Source organism: Sciurus carolinensis, chromosome 1 (genome assembly GCF_902686445.1).
Source record: "Sciurus carolinensis chromosome 1, mSciCar1.2, whole genome shotgun sequence".
Classification (NCBI taxonomy): Eukaryota; Metazoa; Chordata; class Mammalia; order Rodentia; family Sciuridae; genus Sciurus; species Sciurus carolinensis.
Genome location: NC_062213.1, coordinates 67,192,584 through 67,206,293, shown reverse-complemented (window position 1 = coordinate 67,206,293; position 13,710 = coordinate 67,192,584). Strand labels below are relative to the sequence as shown.

At 35.6% G+C, this 13,710-nt stretch overlaps 1 protein-coding gene across 1 annotated transcript in view; it reads right to left on the bottom strand.

The window, feature by feature from the left end:
• The window catches only part of Cpa6 (carboxypeptidase A6), a 330,677-nt gene that overhangs the window by 204,519 nt on the left and 112,448 nt on the right, over positions 1 to 13,710 (bottom strand). Inside the window, exon 2 of the mRNA XM_047519692.1 lies at positions 742 to 817. Coding sequence (XP_047375648.1) covers positions 742 to 817 — 76 coding nt within the window. The remainder of the gene's footprint in view (positions 1 to 741; positions 818 to 13,710) is intronic.

Here is a 13,710-nt window from a genome sequence, read left to right as displayed (position 1 = left end):
TCAGTAATCTGCTTTGCAACTTGTTAAAAGGAAGCCTAATCAGCACGAATTTTTAAGGGTCTCCTGTTTGGTTGGCATGGAAAATAGTTAAAGTTTAACATTCAATTATACGTAGTGATGGAGCAATGAGAAACTCTAAATCCATAAAATTCATCAGAGATCATATAATCAGCTTCAACCTTTGCCAGCAAAATCTCGCCTATCAGACCCACTGAAACATAGTAACGTTAATTAACTTGCATTTCTAGCTTTTATTTTCCTCAACTCACTTCTGCTTAAAGTTTCAATTAGGAGGAAAGTATCTTGTTGATCTGTAGGATGATTGCAAGAAGGAAAAGTGAAGTTCTGAAAACTATAAACTAAATTCACTCATTCATTAAAGAAAAAAAAAGCAAATAAAACATTTACAGAATTTCTAGGGTATTCCAGGCATCCTTGGGGAATATAGTAATGAATAAGAATATACAAACTCTTGTGAAGCTTCTATTCTACCTCGGAGATAGATAAGTGAACTAGTAAATTATGCTTTAGAAATTTTTAAATAGTTTTATCTCTTTTTATGTAATTTTTAAAGATTTTCTTTTGAGTAGCCTAATCTTAACTGTCCTTTAAATACTCTTTCAAGTTATCTCTTAGCCTTTACATCCCCCTGGCTAATTAATTTCAATTATTGAACTGTAGTCATCAAAGCCCCATAAACAACCACAAGTAAAAATCTTCCACGAGTGGACATTCTGTTACCTTGAATTGCTGGTGTATTTTCTTCAGTGTGTATGTTTCCTCTTCTGTTTTGGGAATAAGTCTTATCACCTTATCACTATAAAAAAAGAGATGATATTTACCTTTCAAAAATAAAGATAACAGCCATCTCTTTCTTTAAGAAAAGCAGTAAAACTTCACTGACCACTAAGTATTTTATCGTTTTTGTTAGTCTCTGACTATATTGGGTCTCTTTTTCTTGTGTCGAAACAATTTGGTATTTCATCAGTCTTTGAAGATTATAAAATCAAGAACCAACTACTTATTTATTTTGAGGTGCTGGGTATTGAACCTAGGACCTTGTAAATGCTAGACCAACACTCTACAAAATGCTACATCCCAAGCCCACATTGCTTTATCTCAATCATGAAACAGAACATGACTTTTAGGAAGAAGACAGGCAAAATCCATATACTATGGGAAGCTTCTGGTTTGGATTTTTTCCCCATCACTATGGGGCATCTCATTTTTATAATACAGAGTTTCCCAGCCAAACAGGAACCAAACAAGCTGGCTAACAACGACTTATAGGTATGCCATGTGATTGTTAACTGCAAAGTTTTTAGATTGATAGAAGTTTCAAACCATGGTTAATAACCATTATCATTTTGCCACCATTGAAAGGATAATTGAACACGCTATAAGTTGTTGTTGTTTTATTTGTTTTTGTTTTTGTTTTTTGTAAAGGCCCTGGACTACCTAATATGACTTGAGGTCTTCTCTGTGTGCCAGAGAGTTCTTGGTGACTCCTTTCCCAGATTGTTAGGCAGGTATAATCAGTTTCTAGGTGGGACAGGATGACATGGGTTGGGGAGCACAGCTTCAGCATATAACAATCACAACTGTTCAATGTTTTTGGCACAGAGTAGATGCTTATTAAATATTAATGGACTGCATAAAGGACATTGCTGAGAATAACTGCCTTCCAAAGGAAATGGAAAAACTAAGTAAATGAAGTATAATAGGAATAATAATCTTCATAACTTCCTATGGCATTTAACAATGACTGAAGATAGTATACATATGTTTGTATATGTGTATGTGTATGTATATCTGTATATTCTCAACAAAAACCCTACCAGCTCACCCAGAACTTGTTTCTCCAGCTTCAAAGGTGTACCAGGAATTAGGATGAACTGTGCATGTTTTTGCATGGTTTTACTTCTTAGAAGAATAGCAGTTTCCAACAAAGAGGTAAAGCTAAAGTGGATGGCATCAGACTCCAGGCGACCTCTGGATTTGTTAGGCAAGCTTTTAGAGGGTTTGTGTTTACTTTCAATCACTTTAACTTTGTAATTTCAAATGATCCCATTTTACCTTCTTTAGTTCTGTGAATGGAAAGGCCCTTGGCTTGCTGACAGTAACTTGGTATGTTTTAGGTGCTACTCTAGTGCATCTTTACATCTTTGCAGCTTTGGTTTTCTCAAATCACACAAAACAACCTCTCAGTATCAATGTCATGAAATCCATATTTATAGAAAGAATAAAAGAAGGTGAAGGAAAAAATATCAAGTCACTGTAAAACAACTGTAAATATAACTTTTGGAATTTAAAAGTAATCACATCTCTTCCATTTCTGGTACATATTTCTCTGATCTTTGTTTTTCCTGGATCTTTGTTTTACCCTAGCCTCTCCCAACTGACCCAATACAAATCTTGGCAGGGAAAGAAAACTCAGCTGGGTGATGTGGCTGGTTTTGATGGATGGATCACTTGACAGCTTGCTGAAAAACACCTCCATCTGGGGCCCTGTCAGCTCCTCAAGAGTGCAAAGAAAGCAATCTGTAGCTGTTTTACAGCCATGAGAACTATTTTTTTTTTTTTAAAGATGAATAACTCAACCTGGCAATTGGTTTCTCTTCTGTGAATACAGGATATAAAGAACCCACCCCTGGGATTATTTAACCCTGAAAGTGATTGCTCAAACTCAGCTTTGTCATTTTTATCACAAAAAGGTCACTTCATCCCAGTCTTTAGAAATTCTCAGGTGTGACTTTGGAAATGTGTTTATTGTTATTTGATTGCTTATCAGAGAACAGACAATAAGGAATGGCTATTTAGGAAAGCCCATGAAATGTCTCATTTTTTGTGTAAAACAATACATTATATTGATGGAATGACCAGTAACCAAAACCCAACAAGAGCTCCTTATTCGGCAAGAAAAAAATCATGACCCCAAACGCTCCATTTTGTTTCACTAAACAAAAAGCTTGCTCTTTGTAAATCTGATAGCTAGTATGTTTTGAAGTGGGGAACAATACTTTTATTATGAACAAGGAGGTTTCAGGTAATAGAGTATGAACTGGAACTGAGAAAACCTCGCTGAACACAATTATCAAAGAAGGTGAGCAGAAAGCTTTTCTTCATCATTTATAAGGATTTTTTTTCCTACTGCTAGGTGACAACATCAATTAAGACCCCTTGGCTACCCTGTGGGATTCAGATGAGGGGACCAAAGGATTGAATATGAGCTGAGGTTAGAAAGATTACTGGGCAACTTGTCACTCATGTTAATGTGTTTGTAATAAAATATTTCTAAGTCAGAGAACCTACATGAACTTCTCCTAAGGAGGACAGCACAGGTATAGATTAATTACAATTTAAGGATGTAGCACAGAAGTAGTAGGATATCCCAGACATCTAATCTCGCAAGATTTTTGTTTTACTTTTTTAATTTGTTCTTTTTACATATTCATGACAGTATATGTTGACATATTATACATACATGTAGTACAACTTATTCTAATTAGGATCCCATTCTTGTAGTTGAACAAGATGTGGGGTTATACTGGTGGTGTATTCATATATGAACATAGGAAAGTTATGTCCCATCCATTCTACTGTCTTTGCTACTGCCATTTCCTCTCACTGCCCTTCAGTCCCTTTGTCTAATCTAATGAACTTCTATTCTCCCCCTGTCGTTATTGTGTGTCAGCACCTGTGTATCAGAGAGAACATTTCGCCTTTGGTTTTTTGGGATTGGCTCATTTCACTTAGCATGATAGTTTCTAGTTCCATCCATTTCCTGGCAAATGCCGTAAATGAACAAGGAGGTTCATTCTTCTTTATGGTGAGTGATATTCCACTGTGTATATATTCAACATTTTCTTTATCCATTTATCTGTTGAAGGGCACCTAGGTTGGTTCTATTATGAATTTAGCTGCTGAAACATTGATATGACTGTGTCATTGTAGTATGCTGATTTTAAGTCCAATGGGTATATTCCAAGGAGTGGGATAACTCGATCAAACAGTGGTTCCATTCCAAGTTTTCTAAGGAATCTCTATACTACTTTCCAGAGTGGTTGGACTAGTTTGCACTCCCACCAGCAATATATGAGTGTACCTTTTCCCCCACATCCTTGCCAACATTTGTTACTTGATAGTTTTTTTTTTTTTTTTTTTTTTTTTTTTGCTGTGTCAGGGATTGAACCCAGGGCCTTGTGCTTGCAAGGAAAGCACTCTACTGACTGAGCTATCTCCCCAGCCCCTTGTTACTTGATTTTTGATAACTTCCATGCTCACTGGAGTGAGATGGAATCTCAGTGTGATTTTAATTTGCATTTCTCTAATTGCTATATATGTTGAACATTTTTCATGTATTTGTTGATCATTCATATTTCTTCTGTGAAGTGTCCAGTTCCTTTGCCCATTTATTGATTGGGTGGATTTTTTTGGTGTTAAATTTTTTGAGTTCTTTATATAGCTTTCTCCCAGGAATTATTAATACTCACTCACAATATACTTCTATTTTATTCCTGTGCCTTATAGGAATAAAAGTCTTTGTAACATTAATGCTAACATCAAGTTTGGTTGTGAGTTTGGTTAATAATCCTGATGTATAATAGACAACCCATGAATGAGACAATGGTAAATACATTTTTGTGGATTAAAAAGTACTTTAAATGCCTAATGAGAATGTATGCATTTAAAAAAAGAATTTGACAAATGAACACCATTTCCAACATTTTCCGATCCACATGGGTCTGAGCTTCCTTATCACAGAAATGGGGGATGATCTCCCAGCTGTCTTTCATTTTAAAGTTCTAAGACTGTGCTGTTAAGTTTGAGGTCCACCATATTTCTGGCTGTTCTTCTTTCTCTTGGCTGTGCAACACCTACAGAACAGCATCTCTCTCTTCTAGGCAGCTGGACATCCTTTCTCATTCACCTATCTGTCGAGAGACATTGATGTGGAGCTCTAGATTCTTCCTTTACCTTCTGATCCCTGTCATGAATTTTTACAACTGATTCCATTATTAAACTCTATATTTCTTTGTAAGTTACAGAAGTAGTTTATGAACTCATGCTTATAAAATTTAAAATTTTACAGTGCATATGAAATCACATTCCCCTCCCAATTCTGTCTACCTCAAATCTTCATTTCCTATAGTAGCCACTGTTAAGTTTCCTGTATCACTTCAGACTCTTTTCTTTGCAGAGAGACACACATCAACATTTGTTTACAGCATTTTTATAATTTTAATTTGCTTTTACTTCATATGTTAGTTTTAAAATACTATCTTTAAGCACATGGATGATTTTATATGTTATCTTAATTTGGAGTTTTATACTTATATCCATTCATAAGAAAGGCTTTTAAAATGAACTTTTATAAAAATCTTTTAAAAAACAATGTTCTTCACTGGGTGTGGTGGCACTTGTCTATAATCCCAGCTGCTTCTGAGGCTGAGGCAGGAGGATCACAAGTTCAAAGCCAGCCTCAGCAATTTAGTGGGGCCCTAAGCAACTCAGTGAGACCCTGTCTTGTAATAAAATACAAAAAAGGGTGGGGGATGTGGCTCAGTGGTTAAGCACCCCTGGGGTTCAATCCCTGGCACATAAAATTTTTTTTTCTTTTGAAATTGTCCCTGATTTTGGTATTAGCATTATGTTGGTTTCATGGAATTAACTGGGAAATTTTCTGCCTTTATAATATGCTCTGACAATTTGAATGATACAGAAATTGTGTTTCTGATTGCTCTGTAGAATATATACACAGACTTTTTAAAGGTGGGACCTACTTTCTTCTTTTGTTGGTAGAGGTTAGATATCTACCCTTTTCTTTCTTTTACAGTTATTGGTTTATTCATTTTTTCCCCAGAAATTATATTTAATAATTAAATTTCCTGAAAAATCATCTACTTATTTATAAACTATATAAACTATTAAAAATTAATTAACTTGCAGTTTAAGAACTGTTATCTTTATTGGCAGCTTTTTTTTCCCTATGTTCTAATATCATTTGCTGTTTTTTAAAAAATCTTTAATCAGTCTTGCCAAAAATCTGATTTATTGTTTAAAGAATTTTTTTGTTTTGTTTTGTTTTGTTTTTGGTTAATTTTGTTCTTTTTGTATGTATGTCATTAACCTCGGCCTCTACCTTTATTGATCCCTTACTTCTTCCTTTAGGTCTTCTATATTATTCATGTTTTAATGTATGACATTCTTATTGACATCCAGATCTAAAAGTTGACAATTTTAGTATCTAGCTCCTCTTCACTAAAGAGTTATTTTGAAGAATGTTAAAAAAAAAATCAAATGTTTTCTCTGATATGTGGATGCTAATTCACAATCAGGTGGGCGATAGGGAAGAACAGGTTTACTTTATATTAGGTAGAGGGGAGTGAAGGGAAGGGGTACAGGGGTAGGAAGGATAGTAGAGTGAAACAGACATTATTACCTCATGTACATATATGACTGCATGTCCGATGCGATCCTACAATATGTATAATTAGAAAAATGAGAAATTACACTCCATTTATGTATGATCTATCAAAATGTATAAATGCATTCTACTGTCATGTACAATAATTAGAACAAGTAAAAATAATTTTAAAAATCAAGTGTTGAAATATATTCGAGGTAGGAAAATTAATTTTTGTTGTTTTATTATCTTAAGGTCAGAGAACACAACTGATATGATTTCTACTTTGTAGACCATTAAATTGATATTTATGACCTAATATGTATTCAATTTTCTTATGTGAAAATATATTTTTCTTTTGTGTATACATATGAACATATGATTTATATATGTGTGTATATATATATGAAGTTGTAGATATACTTACTAAGCATTTTGATATTTTTGTCTGACCTTATTTTTGTCAACTGAATCTGAAAATATTTGAGACAATTTTATTTAATATACCTACCATGATTTTTGGATTTGTCAATTTACTTTTGAATTTATAAACAGTACATTAAATAAGCCAGACTCAGCTCCTCAAAATGATCTACCTGAATATAGAAGTGGTTAAAAGAGGCTGGAACGGCTGGAATAAAGGGAGGTTGGTGATTGGCATGGTGCCATGCTGTATTAATATGTATAATTAATACTTGACAATAAAAAATTAGTTCGATTCATGTGTTTGATGACATGTAGTTATACATAAGCTCACGGTTCCAGCACTATATCTTCTGAACAGAACTTTATTTGCATAAAGTTTCCTTAGAAAATTCTTTCTTTGGTTGGACCTGGTGGCACAAGCCTGGAATCCCAGTGACTATGGAGGTTGAAGCAGGAGGATTCCAAGTTTGAGGCCGGCTTTGGCAATTAGTGAGACCCTGTCTCAAAATAAAAAAGGCTAGTGATGTAGCTCAAGTGATAGAGCACCCCTGGGTTCCAGTTCCAGAAAAAAAGAGAAAAAAGTTCTTTTTTTGACTCATTTAATGCTCTTTACCTTGAATTCCATTTCCCAACATGATCACCTTGTGTTTTCTTTTTTTAACTGGCAAGATTTGCTTATCTCTTATGTTTTTTAATTTTTTTCTGTTGTCTCTTTTTTGTATCTCTTTTTTTCTGTTGCAAACACCATCATGGTAAATTTAAAATTCAGTAAGAGAATTTGATTTTTAACTGTATAATTTTACATATTCACATTAACTGTAATACATCATTTATGCAGCTTTATTCTTATAATTTTTAATGAGTTCTTGTTGCCCTTTTCTGTCTTCCTAGGATTATCAATTTTCATTGTCAATATCAGTTTTCTTATCTAATGGACTTACATGCTAGACCTTATTTTTAAGTGAGTTTTTTCTTATATATTTTACAAACATTAATAGATACCCTTTTCTTCATTTCTAGAAAGTCTCTAATTCCCCACCCCCACACACAACACAAAATCTTAAAAAATCTTTTTTCTGTATCCTCCTACCACAATGTTTCCCTCCATCTTTACTTCATATTTTGTTAAAATAGTCTGGAAATTGCATTGCACCTTGTGTATAAGTGTAGATATCTGAATTGTGTCCCCTCAAAATCATATGAAGTTCTAACCCCCTCAGTCCCAGATATAATAGTATTTGGTACCAGGACTGAACCCAGGGGCACTTAACCACTAAGCCACATCCCCAGCCCTTTTTATGTTTTAATTTGAGACAGGTTCTCACTAAGTTGCTTAAGGCCTTGTTAAGTTGCTGAGGCTGGCTTTGAACTTGTGATCTTCCTGCCTCAGCCTTCTGGGCTGCCGGGATCAAAGGTGTGCACCACTACACCCAGCTGGAGATGATCAAGGTAAAATGACAGCAGTAGTGTGGTCCCTCATCCTGTGATGGAGTTCTTATAAGAGAAGGAAGTGTGGACACAAACATGCACAGAGGGAAGGCAATTTGTCTCCAAAGGGAGAATACAGCCATCTTCAAGCCAAGGAGAGAGACTGCAGAAGAAACCAAGCTTGCTGAACCTTGACCTTGGACTTCTTGTACCAGAACTGCAAGAAAATAAATTTCTGCTGTTTACATCATACAGTCTGTGAATCTTTGTTAGAAAATGTTAGTTTACCAGAGCTTCCTAAGACCTCAGCTTAAAGGTTAAATACTCAGGGAGTTATTCCTTGATACCTGAATGATTTTAGTCACCTTATTCTTCTGTTTTCCAGTGTTCTATATATTTCCCATCAGAACACTTAGTGTACTTCACTATATTTTTGTTTAGTGTCTATATCACTCACTGAGCCCTAAAGTCCATATAAGCAGGCATTTATTGAATCTTGGTTTAGTCTTTGGGATTCCTGGAGTGTGAGTTTCTATAGAGGGATTTGGAGCTTTTAGTGAGTGGTCCAGGGCCAGTTCTTTGTTTTAATTGAAATTCCTGTATTATGCAGAGTGTAACTCAGAAGCCTGCACCCAGGTCTTAGAGACCTGGGGTATCCACTTCTCACAGGTACCCCCACATCTCCCAAAGCCTTAATAGGCGAAAAATATCCCTCAGTTACTTCTGACTGGAAGTAATTTTCTCAACATTTTGAGGTCCCCTGCTTTATGAAGAAGACAAAGCTCCTAATTTCCCACTTCTTCCCACTATAGGCAATCGAATCCCAGCCCCAGACCCTAGGGCCCCCTTTCATGGACCCAACTTCCAGAGCCACAAGGCATCAGTTTTTCCTTGCAACTTCAGCTTTGTTTTGTTCCCAAATGCTTGGCCCCTGGAAATTTCCCCCTTTCTCACATAAAACTCAATTATTTGCTAAAACAAATGACTGGATGGTAAAAGTACATACTCTGGAACCAAGCTGCCATGCTAGCTGTGTGACCGTGCACAAGTTTTTAACCTCTATGTGCATTAATTTCTGGATCTATAGATTGAGGTTACTGGTACACAACTCATGGGTAGTATGAGTGAACACATAAAGTGCTTAGAATAATTACACACACACACACACACACACACACATCACATCACATAGCATGTTTATATATCTTTTTATTTATCTCTCTATATATCCTTATAGACATTCATTATTATTATTATATTTTGCATTTATACCATTTAACTTAATTTTCTATTTATACTTTGAGGATTCCTGACTGCATCAATGCCAACCTTCATGTTCTCTTGTGTTCTAATTTGTGGAATGGAAGGGAAAAATGTGATTCTCTTAAGAGCAAACTACTTGCAGTAGATATCCCAGGTGGCTCTGTAATGTATGATTTGCCACAAGTCTCTCTTCAAGGTTCCTTTGTTCAGTTATTACAACTTCTTCCCTCTTGGACCACACCCAATGAGACACCAAACTTAAAAGAGGTCAGTGGACAACAAGGTGGAATGACAACAGAGTTCTGCCCAGTTGGGCTCAATCTACTGAACAGTGAGGCAGAAACATGTATAAGTCAAGTTACCATAATGATGAAGTTCTAAAGGAGGCAGCACAGGCACCTCAGATATTGCACTTTGTGAATGCAAACCAGGGGTTTGAACATGCAGCCAGAGGTCTAATTTAGAAATAATCCTCTTCTTCCTTGTGTGTCCTTATAAGAAACTTTTATCGTCTGATGTATCTGGGGCATATCTTTTTCAGACCTAACAAATGCCCTAGAATTAAAAACACTTAAACTTAATTTTCTTTATTTTTTTTAATGTCTCTTTCCAAGTTAGTGGATTTGTTTTCTCTGATCCATTTCCTTCTTTATTTAGGGGAAGAAAGTAAGGATGGATTCCAATCTGGGCTTCACCACTTACTCTCTGCTCTTGACCAAAATGCTTAAATATTTAGTCAGTGAGTCTCAGTGCTTGCAATAGGGGAAATACCAATGTACCATTACACCAATTTTGTGAAAATTATTTCAACCAGCATATTTATTAAGGTTACATTATGTACCAAGCACAATGGTAGATGCCAGGGAGTTAGCAGTTCCTTCTTGGGAACTGGTTTACACATTGGTAATCCCAGTGGGGAAGAGTCTGAGAAATGCCTACCTTATTATGGTCTCCCCATAGTAGCTACTATTATTGCCTCTATAAGAAAATATTCTTGCCTTCTAAATTTAAAAGAGCCAAAAGCTGATCCTTCTCCAAGCATATTTCCTTGTGAACTCCAGAAACAAAAAAACATAATTTTGCTATGGATACAGTAAATATTTTGTGTTGTTGCTGCTGAGTTTTTGTTTCTTGACCTTTCTGATATGTACTTGAATCTAAATCCTGACTAGCTTCATAATTTGGGACATATTTGCTCTCTTCTCAGAGAGCTCTTTGGCATGTGAGAAACACACATATTAGGTCATTGCATTTCCTATAATAGTAACTAGGGATATAGGACAGTTCACATAAAACGAGAAGGGAAAATCATTTCAGAGAAAGTCATGCAGAGAGATTTTTTTCTATTGGTACAAGTCACATATTCAGTTTTTCAATACTTCTAAAAACATAATTTACCAAGATGTGTAAAGGGTTTCTAATGTTGCCCTTCACACGGTATCAGAATAGATAACTAACGGTAGTGGATGCTTTTGGATGCTCCTTCCAATCCAGTTTCCCTTCTTAAACCCTAATTGTCCTCTGATTCTGCTTGGATCATCACCTCATCCCCATACCAGGATTGATTTCTTGTTTCCCAATTAGAGTGCTATAGTTTGAATAGTTTTTGTTTTTTTTTTTTCCTTTATCAAAACCCATGTTGAGGTTTAACCCCTGAATGTGGCAGTGTTGAAGGAGAGGAGGTCCAATGGGAAGTGTTTAGGTCATGGGGATGGAGCCCTTCTGAATGGATTAATGCTTTTCTCTTGGAAATGGATCAACTGTCAGGGGAGTTTGGCCCCTTTTCTCTTTGCTGCATGTGTCTGCTTGTACTTCTACTTTTCTGCCATGCATGGTACAGCACAGAGCCCTCATCAGAAGCCCAACAGATGTCAAGGCCTAACCCTGGACTTCCAGTCTTCAGAACCATGAGCTAAATAGACTTTTTTCTCTGTGAATTTTCTACTCTCAGGTATTCTGTTATAGTAATAGAAAACAGACTAAGACTCAGAGCTTGGATGGCTCCTGACAACTTTTGTTACTTTGGGGATGGATGTGTTATAAATTGCCCCTATCAGATTTAAGGGAAGGATAACTGTTCTATGGTGGTGGGAGTGGGGTAGATACCTTGAATGTAAACAAGGACCTGTGTAATGTTGTTTGCCATGAGCAGCCTGTAGTTATGAAGAGAGAAAGGTAGGTATGAAGTCACCAAACTCTCACTGCAGACTACCAAGTGGAGAGAGACACAGAAAGAACCTGGGTCTGAATGGTCTTGTTGAACCAACCAACTTTTAAGCTTGTGTCAGTCACTGCTGGACTTCCTGTTATGTAATGTGTTGCATTTCTTTATTGTGTAGGCCAATTTGAGTCAAGTTTTTGTCTTCTCTTACTTTTAACTCAAAGTACAATAATAATAATTTTAGTTGGTGTGGCTATTTTTGGAGGCATGAGAAAAGGGAAACCAATGGAATAAATTAATTTTTAAATCAGTTTTCACCAGGGGGAATAAACACATTGCATTCTTTATCTTTTCCCAAAATCTCTCTTTCTAAAAGACTTAGCTATGGAGTACCCTAATTAATTTTGGTGGCAGTTTAAACAACCGTATGTGCTTTTAGAAGGGAAGATTTATGACACTCCATAACTAAGACTCATCTTATATTCTCAAGGAAAATAGGACAGTTTAAAATATTTGCTAAATTTTCTAGAAGTTTATAGTCCATGGAAGAGTTAATAGTAGAATGTTCACTAACTTAAAAAAAAAAAACTCATTCTAAGCACACACAAAAATATCCATTTGGTAATTCCATCTAGAAAAATAATGTTCACATGTAGATTCTATATTACAAAGTACTTAGCCCTCAGAGTTGTATTTCTTTTGTTGAAAGATTGTGTTTTGATGTGCATGAAAAAATTCATTAAAAAGCAATAAATAAGGGACAACTTGGCAGAGCATACCCTACAGAGTGAAATGGATTCTCCCTTCTTTGGTTAAGGTTTATAGTTGCAATATAAAGTACTCGAAACATGAGGAATTGCCCTGTGGCAGTTTGCTGAGGACATGAAGATTTAGACTTCACTTTTGGATTAAAGTAGGAAGAAGTGATGACTTTATTCTTGGTGGGTTTTGTTGTTGTCATTGCAGTTACCTTAACAACAGAAAAGAAAAACCCAGTCCCAAAAAGCCTTATTTAAATACTTTACAACAGAAATTTTCTCAGGCAGTTGAATGCCTGCCATGGTGTCTCGGAGGTAATGGATGACCAATAAATCTTTGCTCAATTGAATAGAAATTAGTTTTCTGTAAGTCACGTCATCTTTTAAATGCTCTGGATTTGGCTGCCATTGTAAGCTCTGAAAATTTCTTCTTCTCCCTTTAGCACAAGTCAGAGAGAGAAAAGCATTAAAATGTAATCCTGCCACTAAATTAATTTCTTACAGTGAGATATCATCTTCACCATGTCTTAAGGACATGCTACACATTGTGTCAAATCATTCTATCATTCTTCATTTTAGTCCTTTGTTATAGCATTTAATAATGAGACTCAATCTGAGAAAAATGTTACCAGTGGAAAACAAGCCATTCATTCCAGATACCCACGTAGCAATTATCCCATGTAAATCTCTGATGGGGAGGAAAAGGGAAAAGAGGAAGCATAAGGGAAAAATTTATGATAAATATTTTAGGTAGGTATTTACACAAATAATACCTTATGCTATTACTGCACTATCAGGTAGCATGTGGTAAGTATATCATAAATTACATAGAAAATAAATATGGAGAACCTGGCCAGAGATTATATGGAAGGACTTTGATATATAAAACTAAGATTTAGGGCCCAGTGGACTGATAGCCATCAGCATATATTAGTTTAGTGATTTTGAAATTCTAGTGTGTGGAATTCCAACCAAAATTTTGATTTTTTTCTGTTGTTGTTTTATTGAACATGATGAAACTAAACTATAGCAGAAGAGCAAAGGGTCAGGAACAGGCAAGGCACCCCAGAAGAAGAAGGTGGGTAACAACTTGCTTTCCCAATGACAAAGATTATTATTAAGCTATAGTAATTAAGAGGATGTACAACTGGCAATGAAAATAGACCAATGGAGGAGAAATGGATTCCTACTTACAGTGAAACTTGGTCAATGACACAGGTATTGTTGCCAGTCATCAGGGAAAAGATGAACTCTAATAAATGGAACTG